This window comes from Pelodiscus sinensis, chromosome 31 (genome assembly GCF_049634645.1).
Source record: "Pelodiscus sinensis isolate JC-2024 chromosome 31, ASM4963464v1, whole genome shotgun sequence".
NCBI lineage: Eukaryota > Metazoa > Chordata > Testudines > Trionychidae > Pelodiscus > Pelodiscus sinensis.
In genome coordinates this window covers 8,711,316-8,726,964 of record NC_134741.1, presented here as the reverse complement: position 1 = coordinate 8,726,964, position 15,649 = coordinate 8,711,316, and the positions used below count along the sequence as shown (strand labels likewise).

The following is a 15,649-nucleotide window of genomic DNA, read 5'->3' as shown; positions in this document are numbered from 1 at the left end:
CGTGTCAAAGGGACCCAAGTGGGTGAAGTTCCTTTGAGGCCAAAGTCTTTGCAGGATCTGGGCCTAGGCTGTGACAAATGTCAGGAAGTGAATGAGCCAAACCCAGCGGAGTCTGCAGGGTGGGAGGGATGTTGAGGAGAAAGCGAATCTCTTCACAGATTGTCCTGGGCTTCCAGTGAGGCTATGAGGTTGGTTCTTTTGCAGGGAGAGGCCTGAGTGAGAAAGTAGGAGGCTTCAAACTTTTTTAATGGCATGAATTGCCTAGCTGAAGTTGAAGTAGCTTAATTCAGCTCTTAGAAACATAGAATCATAGGGCTGGAAGAGACCTCAGGAGTCACTGAGTCCAGATGCCTGCCCAAGGCAGGACTAACCCCAACTAAATCAACCCAGTCAGGATTTTATCAAGCCAACACTTAAAAATCACTAGGGATGGAGATTTCACCACCTAACTAGGGAACCCATCCCAGTGCTTCACCACTCTCCTAGGGAAATAGTTTAATCCTACTATCCAACCTAGACCTCCCCCACCGCAGCTTGAGACCATTGCTCCTTGTTCTGCCATCTGTCACCACTGATAACAGCCTCTCGCCATCCTCTTTGGAACCCCCCTTCAGGAAGTTGAAGGCTGCCACCAAATCCCCCCTCACTCTTCTCATCCTTTCTGTAGTGGGGGGCCCAGAACTGGACACAATACTCCAGATGTGGATTCACTAGTGCCAAATAGAGGAGAATAATCACTTCTCTAGATCTGCTGGAAATCCTCCTCCTAATGCATCCTAATATGCCATTCGCCTTCTTGGCTACAAGGGTACCCTCTTGACTCATAACCAGCTTCTCATCCACTGGAATCCCCAGGGCCTTTTGGCACTGTACACATAGCAGAAAATGGAGAGAAGAGCATTCTCCCTCTGACTTCCTTTACTCCTCCTGAAAGCAGGTCTACCACCAGCTACAGAAGAGCCTCTCAGTGTGATTAGCTGTCTTAACATGACCGCTAATTCAAACCATGGGAGATCGGCAGCAGCAGCCTCTTCTCTGCACTGTAGACATACCCAAGAGGGTTCGGGGGGGGGGGGGGGGGAGGGCAGCTATAACAAAAACCCAGCTCTGTGTGTTAGGATTGGGGATGTCGTGGGCAATATAGACTCCTGAATCTCACCCATCTTCTCCCTTCCCCCACCAGACATGCTGCCCACTGTGCTGGAGAGAGCAAGAGGAAAGTCCCCGGGAGCTTTCAGACAAGGTGAGGTTTCAAGTGGAGACTGAAAACACCTTCCTGAGCTTGTAGCTCAAGTCACCAACCAAACCCCCAGTGACCACGACAGGCAGAGCCCCAAACCTGCCCACTGAGTGGTGAGGAGCCCCAGGGGCACTGGATCAGAAGGACGAGGGGCCGTGTCCTGCCCCTTTAAGCAATGGGATGGTCGGACCCCCCCACTTCTCACTAAGGGCGCAGTTTGCAGGCAGGGGGCTTTGCAGACAGGGGCTGCACTTTGTGTCGGGGCAGCTGATCAGCGCAGCCCCTCCTTGGGCACCAGCCTCTGCCCTGTGCTGCCCCTCCCAGTGACCCCACCCCAGATCCCCTTCCCCAGAGCCCTGTCCCCGGCCAGGCCAGAAGCCAGAGCTGGGCTCCCCCCATTGAGCCTGGCTGCCCTGAAGAGCCCTGGACCCTCCACTGCCCTGGGGTGACTAATGCCCAGGCCCTGCTCTCTGGGGTGAGGCGGCTCTTCCCCCGCACTGCCCCCTCCCCTCTGTGCCCTGGGCGGGGGGTGGAGGCTGCAGCAGGGGAGGGAGTTTCCCTCTGGGGGTTAAAGCTGGAACCTGCCTCCTCTGCCCTCCCCCCCCCGAACCCTCCTGCTCTGGGCCTGGCCCTGGGGGTGGAGCAGCCCGAGTTGGGGGGCAGGAGGCTGCAGCCTCTGCACACAAATGAGAAGCTGATGAAGCGGGTCCCATTGCCCAAGCTCAGGTGCTGCAGTGACAGCTCAGCTCAGTCTCAGGGCCCAGGGCAGAGGCAGCTCCCTGGGGCCCAGACCTGTCCCAGCCACAACAGGGCTGCTGGGGAGGGTGAGAAATGGCCCCAGCCACCCCCAGGGCTGAGCTCTGCCCCTCACGCCCTGATTCTCTCTCCCCAGCGACTGTGACTCTGGATCCAGACACGGTGAATTCCCAGCTTGCCCTGTCTGAGGATGGGAAATATGTTATCTGGGACCGTACCCAGGAGCGACTGCCTGACAACCCGGAGAGATTTGACACTCGGCCCTATGTGCTGGGCCGTGAGGGGTTCACCTCGGGGAGACATTGCTGGGAGGTGGAGGTGGGGGATGGGCGACACTGGGCTGTGGGGGTGGCCAGAGAGTCTGTGAGCAGGAAGGGATGGATCAGACGTATCCCTAAAGAGGGGATCTGGGCTGTGGAGAGGTGGGGGAGTCAGTTCCGAGCTCTCACCTCCCCTTTGACTCCCCTGCACCTGATCCCCCCCAGCAGGATCCGTGTTTGTCTGGACTGTGGCCGGGGGCAGGTGAGATTTATTGATGCTGGTTCTGAAGCCCTGATCTTCACTTTCCCGCCGGGCTCCCTCCCTGGGGAGAGAATCCGACCCTGGCTGGGGGTGTGGTCAGCATCCCCACTCAGCCTGTGTCCCTGAAATCAGCTTCTCTAGCCTCACACACCCCAGTCTCTGTGACCCTGGAGGACTTCCCCCTACCTACCTCCTGGCTCCTCATTTCTAGGATCCCTGAAAGCTCCTGCCCCTCCCTCCCTCCCTCCAGCCCCAGAGATTGGAAGGGTACGGAGAAAACCCCTTGAGAATGCAGATGAGGCAGAGGTGGGGGCTGGGCAGGGGCAGAACTAACAGCCGGGCTGGGGACAGGCAGAGGTGAGGGCTGGGCAGGGGGCAGATCTAAGAGTCGGGCAGGGGACAGGCTGGTAGGAGGGGTGGGGGAGGACACTGAATTAATCACTAAGGGGTTGGGGAGAAGCTGGAAGCTCCACAGACACAGGGAGTGGTTTGTACCCATCTGCCAGCCAGAGCTCCTGCTGCAGGGCACAGTCACCTTCCCCTGTGACTCTTGGGGAGCCGGTGACACTGACGGTCACACACAGAGTGCAGAGGAAGGTGAGGGATGTAGACAGACCAAACCCCTTCACACAGCCAACTCCAGCCATTGGAAACAGAAGATCCCGAGTTTTATTTAAGTCAGTCCAGGAGCTACCGCAACCCAAGTACCCCTGCCCTGCCCCGCCCTTTCTCCGAGGCCCTGCTCTTGCCCCACCTCTTTGCTGAGGTCTCACCCTCCTCACCCTGTACAGGAGGAGAGGGACAGAGTGACATCAGCGCCCCCTGCCTCTGTCTCCCCCACCCTGCACAACAAGCAGGAGGCTCCCGGGGGCAGTGCTGAGGCGCTGGGCAGGAGCAGCAGGGCACTGGGGGGAGGGGAGTTGACGTGCCAGCACTTGACAGGCTCCCAGCCAGACCAGTCAGGATCCCCTGTCAGAGCCTCCAAGCTCTACTGGTTGGTGACCATCCCCTTCAAAATCACTGGGCCAGTCGCATGAAGGGTTTTTATTATTATTTTATTTTTTAATCCTGAGGCCTGGGGGAGGCAGGAAAAGGGTTTGTTTAGCCAGAGGGGATTAGAAGGAAAATTCAAATGAAAATAAAACAAGACTAAAGGGAGAGTCCTGGAGACATGGTGAAAATCTCCTTCCAGGCTGGGTTTTGAACCCTCCTTCTCAGGCCCTTTCGCTGTCCAGCGTCGGTGACTTACTGTAAATAAACTAGACAAGCAATTCTTGTTTGTGCCACTTCACTGTCTCAGCTGCAGTTCCTGGAGGCAGAGGCCAGGGATTTGCTGCCTGAGGGGGGTGCGTCTCCGGAGTGCCCACAGGGAATATCCCACCCCTAGGAGGAGAGTTTGGGGTTTGCTGCGCTGTGTTCCTGCCCAGCCTGGGCTCCTCTGTCCTGCCCACACCTTGTCAACCAGCAGCTCCTCCACGGGGCTGTGTGGGGAGGTGGCTGGTGCACAAGGTGCAATCCAGGAAGGGTCCCAGGTGTTGTAATGCTGAGCATCATGGGGCCTAATTTTTTGGCCACTAGATAATTCCCGGAAGAGAGTGTGACCTGCACAGCTGAGTTAGGGGCTTAAACTCCGTAAGCAACGCGTGGGCGTCACACACACAAAAGCCAGCTCAGCAGGCAGGTCCCCGGGAGCTGTCTAAGCCAGCCAGGGGAGATGCTGACAGGAGGGGAGGGGTGCGCTAAGCCCCGCCCCTCTCACAGGGAGATGCCTGCGTCTGGGCTGCAGGGGGTGCCAGTCCCTGCTTAGCAATCCACTGGCGGGAACCCAGCGGCAGGGTCGGGTGGCTCAGGCACCTGAGGTGTTTCTTGCCAGAATAAGGCAGGCACCTGCCTCGCCCCATATGCAGTGGGGGAGGGGGAGGGGGGGTTTGGTGATTTCACCCCCTGGTTAGAGCCACACACCAGGGCCCGTCCCCAGGCTGGGGGCGGCTCTGTACTGAGACCTCACCCCCCAGCTATCCAGTGTGAGCCCCTCAAGCACTAACAGCTTGGACGTGGGGGGGGGGGGGGAGAAGCTTCCCCGGGGGAGGCTGGTTCCCTGGCCCGTCTCTGCCACCCACGTCCCACCCCTGCTCCACCGCAGGCCCTGCTCTTCCCTGGTTAGTCCCACCGCTGCACCCCTCCTGCCCTGCCCCCGTGAATGCAGAGGTTGGGAAGGGACACAGCGGGGGGTGGGGGGTGGGGTCAAGGAGAGCTGAGGAGAGATGCGGGCGAGAGGGGGGGGAGTCTCTCAGGGTTGGGGATGTACAGACAGGAGGGACATGACAAGTGAAGGGTGGGGGGTCCTGCGGGCAGGGTGCTGGAGGAGAGGAGGGACACAGTGAGCAGTTGGGGGAGGTGTCTCGCAGGTAGGGGCTGGATGACAGGAAGGACACGGTGAGCAGGGCCATCCCTAAGGGAGACCGGGGACCTGGGGCAACCCCACTGGCACAAGTCCCACCCTGCCTCTGCTCTACCTGCACCACCCCTGCTCTGCCCCATCACACCCCTTCTTCCCCTGCTCCATCTCTTTCCCTGTGCAACGCAAGCCGAAGAATTATCAGGGGCCTGGTGTGGGGTGGCAGCTGGGATTGTCCCTCTCTCCCCACACTCACCTCCGCGGTGAACCTGGAGCAGCCTGGGAGCCTGTTCCTCTCTGCCCCACCCCGCCTCCCCTGGCCTGCTGGGCTGAGCAGGGACCCTGCAAGTGCTGGGTGGGGGGTCTATGGCCCTCAACAAGGAGTCACAGACAGGCCCCGCGGGGACTTTGGTCTGGCCTGTCGCCGGGGCAAGCCGGCCTCTGTGACTGATGTTTCCTCAAACGACAGATCACCCCAACATTCAGGTTGTGCCCAGTCCCAAGGCCCAGCCACTTACCGCAGGTCACTTGTGTGGTGCTGTGTGAATTAGGGGAGACACGCGAGGAAATTGTTAACACCGATGTTATTCGCTTGCCAGGACTCAAAGCAGAAATGCCAGGGGAGGTATCTGCAAACACGCTGCTTTGCAAGTCTCCTGTGGGTCCGTTTGTCTCCCCTTTGCCCTGGGAGCTCTGGGTCTGTCTGAATTTCATACTTGTGCTGTGCAGCTGGGCCCACTCCCAGGCGGATCGGCATGAGCACGGCCTCCCCCGCCTGGTGCTCCAGCCAGGGACATGGGCTGTGCCATAACCCCAGTGACAGACCAGGGCCGACGCCTGCTGAGCCAGCGAGCCAGGCAGGGGCCTGTGTGGTGAAGCTTCTGTTTGGGGACAGGAAGTACCAGCCTCATGGCAAAAGCACATAAAGGCACCTGCAGCCTCCCACTTCTGCTTCCTACCTCTGCAGTAACTTTGCTACAAGCCAACCTCTGGGGTGAGGCCCACGGGGTGGGGGAGGGTTTGTTTTTTTGGGGGGGCCAGAATGGGAGCAAGGGCCACCCATCCCCAGCAGTGGCACAGGAACCTTTCCCGTGCATGGTGAGCAGCAACATCCAGAGCCCTTCCCCCCAGCCGGACACTGCCTGGCAGGTGCCCTGCTCCGGGGCACGCTGGCCTAGTGTCCCCTTTGGACCCTCCTCCCTGCTGACAGCCACAGCAACAAGGGCTGGTCAGTGCCCAGGGGTTCCTCTTCTGCTACGGCCACAGGACAGGCCTCTCTACCCCACACAGCAGGTCCAGTCCCAGACTGGGTTCCAGCCAGAGAAGGGCGCCCCAGCCACGGCAGGTCCAGTTCTGAGCTGAGTTGAGGCAGGGGAAGACACAACAGGTCTGGGAAGAGCATTCCTGCCTGGGCTCCAACCAGGCAGGGCTGAGCGTGGGCTTCTGTGCTAGGAAGAGGTGACCAGGCCATGGCAGGTCTCAGCTATGGCAGGATTGGGTGGACGTGGCATGCCCAGGCTGCAGCTCAGTGCAGGCTAGGAGCCAGCAAGCCCTTCCTCTATTCTCCTTCTCTGCTAGGGGAAGGGAAAAGAAGTCTCCCCTTTGAGCTGGAGTTGAACCAGCCCCCTAACGGACACTTGCTACAGTCCTCTGCTCTGCCAGCTGAGCTATTGCAGGGCCTGGATAGGGTTGTGAAAGGGTCGTCACTGAGGCAGACACCTCGGCTACGTCTAGCCTGGCATGATTTTCTGCAAATGCTTTTAACGGAAAAGGGTTACAGGAGGGGCTGGCACTGAACTTCTGGGAGAAGCAAGAGAGAGGGCTGCAAACAGACGACAAGGATGGGATTTGAACCCAAGCGTGCAGAGCACAATGGATTCTCCAACTGCAGCTCAGTTCTCATCCCTTATTTTCACTGTCGGAGGCTCAGTAGACCACCTGGCTCCTAAACTCAGCTGGTGCTAGAGGCAGCCAGACAGTGTGAGCAGGTTAGAAGGGGGGGATTTGTGTATTTGGGGAAGGGCCCGGAGCCTTCACTCCCAGTCACGCACCTTGGCACAAAGACCAATGGCCCCTGCACAAAGTGCATTGTTGGGAATAAGAGTTGGGGCAGCAGGAAAGGGGCCGACCCCTCAGTACCAGGGCACAGGCAGGAGAAGATGGGAGTGAATCCTGCTACCTCTGCCATGGCTTGGCCCAGGAGAGCTGGGGTCTAACAGCTTTTCACCCCGGCTTTGTGGGAGGCCAAGTAGGAAGGGGCCTCTGGAGGCTCATAGCCCCCTGGCCTGCTGTGTCTGTGGAAAGGGGGGAAGAGGACACACACTTGTCACTGGGGAACAGGGTGCATGGATCCCACTCGTTCCCGCAGAAAATGAAACAGGCTGAGCATTTTGCAGAAAACAGGCCCGAGCCCTTCTCCTGTCCCTGGAGAGATGGAAATGGGGCCGTTCCTTGTGGGGAAAGAAGTGGGTGTGTCGGGAGTGGGGTACGAGTTCAAACCTCTCCACAGACCAGAACCCCACATTAGGGGCAAGAAAGAGCCTTGAGTTAGGCAGTGGAGAACACTTGGCTCCTGTTATGCTGTGATGGGATATTAGGAAACTTTTTGCATACAGCCTGGCTAGCTAAGTTGGTAAAGCATGAGACTTTTAATCTCAGGGTCATGGGTTCAAGCCCCATGCTGGGCAGTGCCCTTCCTTAACTCACTTTCTCACCCTACAAGCAATTTGCTCTCAGCTTTCACTAGGGTTTTAGAAAGCAAAAGTCTAGTCCTGGGGTCCAGCTATGGTAGAAGCAGAGAGAGAACCAACTGCAATTTCCATCTTCTAAGAAGGGCAGAGAATTTTTTTCTCCTCAGTTCTAGCCACATCAGCCCAGGGAGGAGAAAAAATAACCCTCTGCCCACTGATTGTCCCGTCAGCTTCTGTAGTTTCACCTCCTGCCACAGCAGCTCCAGCTTTGAGCTACAAATCTCAAGGGGCTGGTGAGGAAATGAGGAGCTGGCAGCTCCGGTTAGTGGCTTCCCTGAGAACAAGAGGTGGAGTGTTCACAAGGTGCATCCCCTCCCCTGCAGAGCAGGGTGATAGAAAGAGCCAGGAACAGAACTGTCCTCCAAGTCCCAGCCTTTGTGTGTGTTTCTGTGGTGTAGTGGTTATCATATTTGCCTAACACGCAGAAGGTCCCTGGTTCAAAGCCAGGCAGAAACACATGGTCTTCTCTTATTGCTGCGCCCCGGATACATGCAGCTCCTGCTACTCAGACTGTGCCTGGGATAAGCCCAACTCCCATGCAATGGGGGGGGTGACATCAGCTGAGAATGCCCCTTGTTGCCAGCCTGGGAAAGCCAGATGGGTCAGGCCAGGCACCTGATGGACACTTGTGTCTCAGCCTCCCCTGCATTTGGAAGCTGGCGTATGGGGCCGGCTCCTCCTGCTGCTTCCCTTGTGTGACTTTCCTAAGGAGGCAGTGAGGTAGGAATGGGGCAGAGGAGGGAGGCCAAGCTGAGGGGGGCAGGACAAAAGCTCAACATCTCAGTGGGACTCAGTAGGGTGAGCAGAGCCTCCCCCCCTTGTTCTGCCAAAGCCTGTGGGGGTGGGGATGGCTGTGGGGAGGCAGAGTCCTCAAAATCCACCTTCTTTGGCTCCCTTTCCTGCAGGCTCCCTAGAGAGGGATTTGTGCCCCCTGCTGCGAGTCTGAAAACACCTGCCCCCTGGCAGCTCTGTCTCTTGTCTGGCAGTCTGGGAGGGGCTGGGGCCCTGGCAATGCAGAGTCAGGCCTACGCGTGGCTGTAGACAGCAGCAAAGACATCCAAGAGGAGAAGGCTGAAAATTCAGCATCAAACCTGTTGTGGTCCTATAAGGTGACCTTGACCCTGCAGGGCTATTTCAGGGTACTAAGGCATCTGTAATATCTATCCTGCATCTTAACAGTGCCCTATTATTTTGAAATACAACGGGCTCGCTAGTCCAACATCCCTGTAAACCTCATTCCATGAGAAGGAAGGGACATTTCAGAATAGCAGGTTATTTCAAAATGTGGTGCTGTGTAAACACCAAAGCGTTTTTCAAAATAAGATAAAAATGACAACTTCTGTAGCTCAAAATGTTTACCATATGTCAACCCTCTGTCTACGCTGAACCCTAAACTTGAAATAAGATGCTACATCAGGGCTCTGTTTGCACAAGAGACAATGCTTTAGTCCAGGGATCACATCTGTTCTTCCACTAAATTTTTCAGAAGAGCAGACATGCTTTTTTGGCATCTCTGTGAACTTCATTTTATGAATAAGGGATGTTCCAAAAAAGGGTTTTTTTCCCCACATTTGTCCCAGTGTAGACAGACCAAATGTCAGAAAAGCCTCTTCCAAAAAAAGAAGCAGAAAAAGCTATGCAAACTGGGGTTCACAATTTACCAAGCTTTTTCAAAAGAACAGTGTAGTGTAGACATAGCTTGAGTGTTGCACAGCACTAGTAGTAGAGATGGAGGGACAAAAGGGTCCATGGGCATGTGCAGCCTTTCAGAACAGCCTCCACCCTTGCTGGGGTCTGCTGGACTAAAGCTCATCCTAGTGTCAGCCTAAGGATTGCCTGTTCTGTAAAAGCTGCTCTGGAAACGAGGAAGCAGCTAAAGTGATTGTGGTGAAATTTGAACCCACAACCTTTGAATAACTGACCTGGATCATAACACCTTAACAGTCCAACACACTTTCCATTGTGCCACAGAAATTGTTGGTTTTGCTGTCTCTTGATATCTGCTTTGCAGCATGGCAATTGCTGGGGGAAAAGAAAGGGAAGCCAGGTCTGTCTTTTTTAGGAGAGCAAGTAGGAAGAGGGAGGGGCCACTGAGCCCCCTGACAGTGAAAACAATTGGGCTATGTCTACACTGGCAGGTTCTTGCGCCAGAAATATGCAAATAAGGCTAAGTGTAGTGGCACTGCGCAAGGGGCTGTGTAGATGCTTCTTCTGGCGCAAGAGCCTCTTCCACAACAATGGTGGCTCATTAAATATGCAAATGAGGCTCACCCACTCCCTTGGCCACTTGCCACTGCTCCTACCGGCCGCCCGCCAGCCACTCCCTCCAGCCATCCCATCCATGCTGCTGTGGGTGCCAGTGTCTCACCACACTGTGAAATCAGACCAGAGACAGACACTGTCAGTCAACACTCATATCGGAAACGCTCCTCTGGATGCTGGGCCCACCAGAGCCGTGTGCCGCTGCCATCTGCCTGCTCCATGGACATCTTCCCATTGCAGAGCGCGCGCCGAGCCAGACTGTGACTAGACAGCCCGTCTCTGGGCTCCCAGGGGCTAGATCTATACTGCAGGCTTCTTGCTCAAGAATGGCCGTTCTTCTGCAAAAACTTGAGGAGCATCTACACTGCACACGCGTTCTCGTGCAAGTAAATTTATGGCAAAATGTAGGTTAAGAGGGCTTCTTGGGCAAGAGTTATTCCTCTGCCCACGAGGAATAAACCCTCTTGTGCAAGAGCTCTTGCACAAGAAGGTAATATGAACGGGCAACATGGCTGAAATGGCCATCAGAGCTTTCTTGCACAAGAGAGTGTGCACACTGCCACGGACATTCTTGTGCAAAATCACATGGCAGTGTGGACGTGCTATTACACAAGACATTTTGCGCAAGAACTCCTGCACAAAACAGTTCTTGTGTAAGAAGCCTGCGGAGTAGATGTAGCCAAGGGGTGTTTGGGTTTGTTACCAGCACTGAGCTTTGTACAACAGCCCAGGGAACATTGTGAAAAGCCAAAACCTTCCCACCCTGGGTGTCCCTGGCCAGCCTGCGAGTGGCACAAAGGTTCCTCGCAGTGATGGCTTTGGGTAGTTTGTAACAAATTCCCAATACTCAGATGAGGTAGCTGAGTGGTTAAGGCGATGGACTGCTAATCCATTGTGCTCTGCACGCATAGGTTTGAATCCCATCCTCATTGGATGTTCACAGCCTTTCCTCTTGCTTCTCCTAGGTCTCTCTTCAGTTCAGTGCCAGCCCTGCCTGCCCCAGCCCCTCCCACTGCAGCCTGGGGAAAGGGGAAATCTCCACAGAGACACTCCCAGATGGGACCCTCAATCCCTTCTGCCCTCAGGGGGAAACCTCACAAAGGAGATTCCAGGCAGCCAGGCCCATGGGGGTCTCTGAGATGCCCCAGCCCTGCAGCCTGTCCCACCTGGCTGTTGCCATGGACCCTCTGTGAGGTCACTGCCTCCCAGCCAATGAGCTGAGGTGCTGAAAAAGTTCCTTGTGATGTCACTGCTGCCGTGCAGGCTCATGTCCTGCCCTGGCCAGCCCCTTGGTGTGTGTGAGCTGCTCTCCCTGCCCCTTTGCTGAGCCCCTGCCCTCCCCAAACCTTTCCATAGACTCTTGGTTATTAATGGACACTCACCACTAATGACATAATCACACCCCAGCCATTTTGTTAGGGCTGCAGCTGGGGAGAACAGTTTCATTTAAATCATTAAATGATTAAGTGTTTGAACTGTCTCATGTTAGTTGATCAAACTTCATTTTAAATAAAGGAAAACATTACAGCCAGCACAAAAGGTTTCGGTGCCACACCCCTAGAAACTCTGGAACAAAGAAGACACATGAGAAGAACCCAACTTTCTTCCTTTTGCTGTGACATGGATGGATCTAGCTCAGGTTTCACTCAGGGGGTCTGTCTGCGTGTGAAGTACCTGTGACAGCCCCTGTGCTCCTCTGCCCCTCATCAGCAATGCCATATACTTGGAGGAGCAGTTGCCCTGAGACTTGCAGAAGGGACAACCTGGATAAACTACTATTGCTCACGTACCCTTTGCTAGCTCAGCTGGCAGAGCAGAGGACTACAGTGTGTGTTTAGCAAGTGATCCTTAGGTCGCTGGTTCAACTGCAGGTTGAAGGAGCCATTTTTCTCTCTCCAGCATGGCCTTAGCAGAAAGCAACCAAAGTGGCTACCTTGGGTCCTTGTCTTCAGGGCCCTGCACTTCAATTGACAAAACAATGGTGGGGAGGAGCTGCCAACCACATCTCTTGGGCTGCGCAGGTTCTGTCCACACACAAAAGTTCTTTTGGAACAATGGCCGTTATTCCACAATAACAATGCAAGAGTCTACACAGCAATTCCGTTATTTTGAAATAATTCTGAAGTAACAGACGGCTTATTCCGACTTCTGCAAACCTCATTCTACTAAGAATAACGCCTGTTCCAATTAGCTATTTCAAAATAAGCCCTGTGTAGCTGCGCCACTGCTGCTAGTGTGAACTAGCCCCTCCCCAGGGCCATTCTGAGTTATTCTTCCCAGGGCTCTAAATCGAGGTAGCTCGTTTACAGTGGGGAGCCTGCTCGGACTATTCTGAGGTTTCCCTGCAGTGTAGACGTGCTAGTTCAAAATAAGCTATTTTGGAATCACTATTCGAGACCACATTCCAAAATATGTGCCGTGTAGTCGTAGCCAGAGGGATGAAGCAGCAGGAGGGAAGCCAGGAGTGCAGAGGCCAGCTGGAAAACTGAGTATCTCAGGTACCCGCACACACTGAGCCATGTTGGTCCCATGGTGTAAGGGGCAGCACTTGGGACTTTGAATCTTGCAATCTGAGTTCATGTCTCAGTGGAAATGGCCTTTCTTGTGCAAAAACTAGTGGAGTTTTTACCTTGCATGTGCATTCATGCACAAGATAATGTGCAATAAACCATTGGAAAAGATGGCTTCTTGTGCAACTGTTATTCCTCCCCCCTCTTGCACAAGAAGGCAGTGTGCAAAGGCAAGACGGATTTCTTGTGCCAGAAACCCCTATGGCTAAAGCAGCTGTTAGAGCTTTCTTGCACAAGAGAGTGTCCATGGATGCTCTTTATAAGGAGATACACCATCTCATAGAGCTGGAAGAGCCTTGAGAGGTCAGCTAGTCCTGTCCATGTGCTCATGGAAACTCTAGGAACAACCCTTGACAGATTTGCCCCAGGTCCCTGAATGGTTACCTCAAGGATTGAGCTCATAACCATGAGTTTAGCAAACTAACGATCAAACAACGAAGCTACCCTGCCTTCTTGGGCCAGAGCACATAGCAGTGTGGATGTGCTCTTGCACAAGAACTCTTGCCCAAAGCAGTTCTAGGGCAAGAACCCTGCAGTGTCGATGGAGCCTAAAGTTTTTCATATTTTTTGTTTTACAAATATTTCAAACAGTTGTTCAATGTGCCCCAGGCCTGGAATTGTGCTGCAGCCGCCTCCCTCGCTACCGTCTCTGGCTCCATGTGCACTGTGTTACCCACCAGCTCTGTGATTCTTGGGGAACCAGAACATGGTCGCCTGTCAGCCTTGTGCTCTTGGAGAGTCAGGGAGTGACATTCATGGAAAACCATCCCCCTCCCTCAGGCCTCTGCTAGAATCAAAGACAAAGCAAAGAAAAGGCCGGGGAAGACACATCTAAACTGCTTCAGACAAGGGTGATACAATTAAGGAAACACCCCCGCCTCATTTACATTAAAGATGGAACAGAGGGACATCTCATTAGCATACAGAATGGAGAGCAGCTCTTCCAAGGCAGGAACCGCACTGAACTATGGGACACCGAAAGCAGAGAAGCACTGCCTGATGGGAAATCCCTGCTCCAGATGCTAATGAACCTAAGCCTGCTCACACCCAAATTAGTCATTATCAGACCAATTCTAGTAACGATCCTATTGACATCTAAAATACTGAAACTGCCTAGTTGCATTGTGAGCTCGTTCAAGGAATATCACCCATAACCAGGTGTGATCAGTCTCTATTGTCTCTCCTCTTTCTCTTTGAACTATCTCTATAAAACTCCTATCCTTGCCCCAAGAAAACTGTTCTGATACCTGGACTTAAACTGCATCAGTTCCATTGAGACTTCTTCATCTCCTGTCTGATCGTGCTGGGGGCTCTGTCCTGCTTTTCTCCTGCCCTCTGGACCCCCGGCTACCATCATCATCTGGGAACCCCGATCAGTGCAAGCTCCGTGGAGTGGTGAGGTCTCTCTTTCTCTCTCTCAACTATCTCTAAGCATAGCCTCCTGACCCTGCCCTGTGTAAACTGTTATATGGTTACCTAACGTTTGTAATCAGTTTCAATTTAGATTTCATATTGTAATTGTTAGATTTAATATTGTAACTGTTTGATATCTATTCACTACTCAGAAATAAATCACTTTCATTGTTAAACTGGTTGCTTCTTTCTCTTTCTTTCTCTTTTGCTCACTCTTCCTTAAGGGGTGTTGTTTTGGCTTCCCCATTCGCTCTGCAACAACGCTTCTTGTACCCAAGCAAAAGATCCCTGTAGTGCCCAAAATCCTGTGGGGTTTGCTCATCGTGTGGTTTACCTGTGAATGACTGTGGTGTGAAAGTGGGGATAGGGGGTGCTGAACCTGGGGGCTTCTGAGGATGGCAGCTTAAAGTGCTGTTTAATCCAGCCCACGGAGTCCAAAGGCACATGAGGGTGCTGTGTGGCATTGCTGTGAAACCCAGCCAGCTGAGTCCAGGGACATATGAGGAGGTCAGCTTGTGAGTGCTGAGTACCCAGTCCTCTCAGACGTGCTCTGATTAGTGGGTGTGAGTGTCTGTGTGTGTTGCTAAGGTGGGAAGAACCCCATCCTGAGGAACCTAGTTCCTGCAGGAGAGCTCCAGTGGGAGAGGGAATTGGCAGCAGGGAGAATTCAGCTCCATATGAGAGCCCAAGTAAGCACCAACAGCACACTGATAGAACTGTTAACCTTCCCCCAGTCCCATAAGGGTAACCCTGATAAATGAGCATACCACAGAGTATTGGGCAAATCTGGTAACAGCTGGCCTTCTGTCTGGGTGCTGAGACATGGCGGGTACCGATGGGTAACAGGTGCCAAGGTGCATACAGAGAAGCCAGCAACTACATCTCTGCAAGTGACCTCACTGTGCAAACCTCAGCTTTTAGCAAACACTCTCCTCCTGTCTGCGCCTAACACCAGTGTCACTGTCTGCTCCTGAGGGGTCCTGTCTAGGGGAAATGGAAGTTCCAGGGACCCTTGCCCAGCATTGGGGCATCTCACAGATAACATGGCAAGGAGGAAGCTAAAGAGGAAACATCACAACTGTCAACCCAGACAAGACTTGAACCCACAATCCCTGGTATAAGGAGCCACGACGTTTCCATTAGGCTACTGGGGGACACCTAATGGACACCAAGGACCTGCCATTGGGCTTCCAAATCACACCCTTGTTGAATGGATGGAAACAGAAACCAGACACACAGCGGGTTTGAGCTGGCTCCAGCTGAGGGACGGGTTTGCCTGGTTTATATGCGTTGGCACAGGACAGCAGTAAGGGTTCGTATTCATTTATAGAATCCAAAGAATAGAAACCTAGAGTGTAATGGAATTGGAGAGATAAATGTTTCCATTGAATGGTCAGTTGGATTTGAAGTAACGCTCATATAATTTGTATCCAAACACTCTACTACTGAGCTACACTCCCCGATGTTTGCACTGTTAGGAGCTGACAGAAGAGGAACAAGAGGCTTTTGTAGCCCACACACCTCAGGTAGGACGGACCCTCACTGACCCCAGATTGTGACTGGTCCTAACAAGGGATTTGCCCTGAAAGCAGCAGAGCTGGGGCAGGACGGAGAGTCCTGAGATGAAGCTGATGGAGGGAAGGCAGGAGAGCAGTGTGTCCTAGTTGTCCAAGACACCAGCTCTAGGCCCCTTACGGTGAAATATGCTGCTGCCACTTTGCCCCTCACTGACATTCAT

General features: G+C 53.9%; 1 protein-coding gene and 3 non-coding genes across 4 annotated transcripts; all 4 read left to right on the top strand.

The window, feature by feature from the left end:
* The first annotated feature begins 1,162 nt into the window (after positions 1-1,162).
* On the top strand, positions 1,163-2,841 carry LOC142821555 (butyrophilin subfamily 1 member A1-like). The gene is made up of 2 exons (XM_075912817.1): positions 1,163-1,243; positions 2,133-2,841. The coding sequence occupies exons 1-2, from the start codon at positions 1,186-1,188 to the stop codon at positions 2,642-2,644; spliced, it is 570 nt and encodes a 189-aa protein (XP_075768932.1). The 5' UTR covers positions 1,163-1,185; the 3' UTR covers positions 2,645-2,841.
* Positions 2,842-7,530: 4,689 nt separating this feature from the next.
* On the top strand, positions 7,531-7,603 carry TRNAK-UUU (transfer RNA lysine (anticodon UUU)). Its single transcript has one exon. It is a non-coding gene; the product is annotated as a tRNA-Lys (tRNA).
* Positions 7,604-8,049: 446 nt separating this feature from the next.
* TRNAV-AAC (transfer RNA valine (anticodon AAC)) lies at positions 8,050-8,122 on the top strand. Its single transcript has one exon. It is a non-coding gene; the product is annotated as a tRNA-Val (tRNA).
* Positions 8,123-10,778: 2,656 nt separating this feature from the next.
* Positions 10,779-10,860, top strand: TRNAS-GCU (transfer RNA serine (anticodon GCU)). The gene has a single exon. It is a non-coding gene; the product is annotated as a tRNA-Ser (tRNA).
* The last annotated feature ends 4,789 nt before the right edge of the window (positions 10,861-15,649 follow it).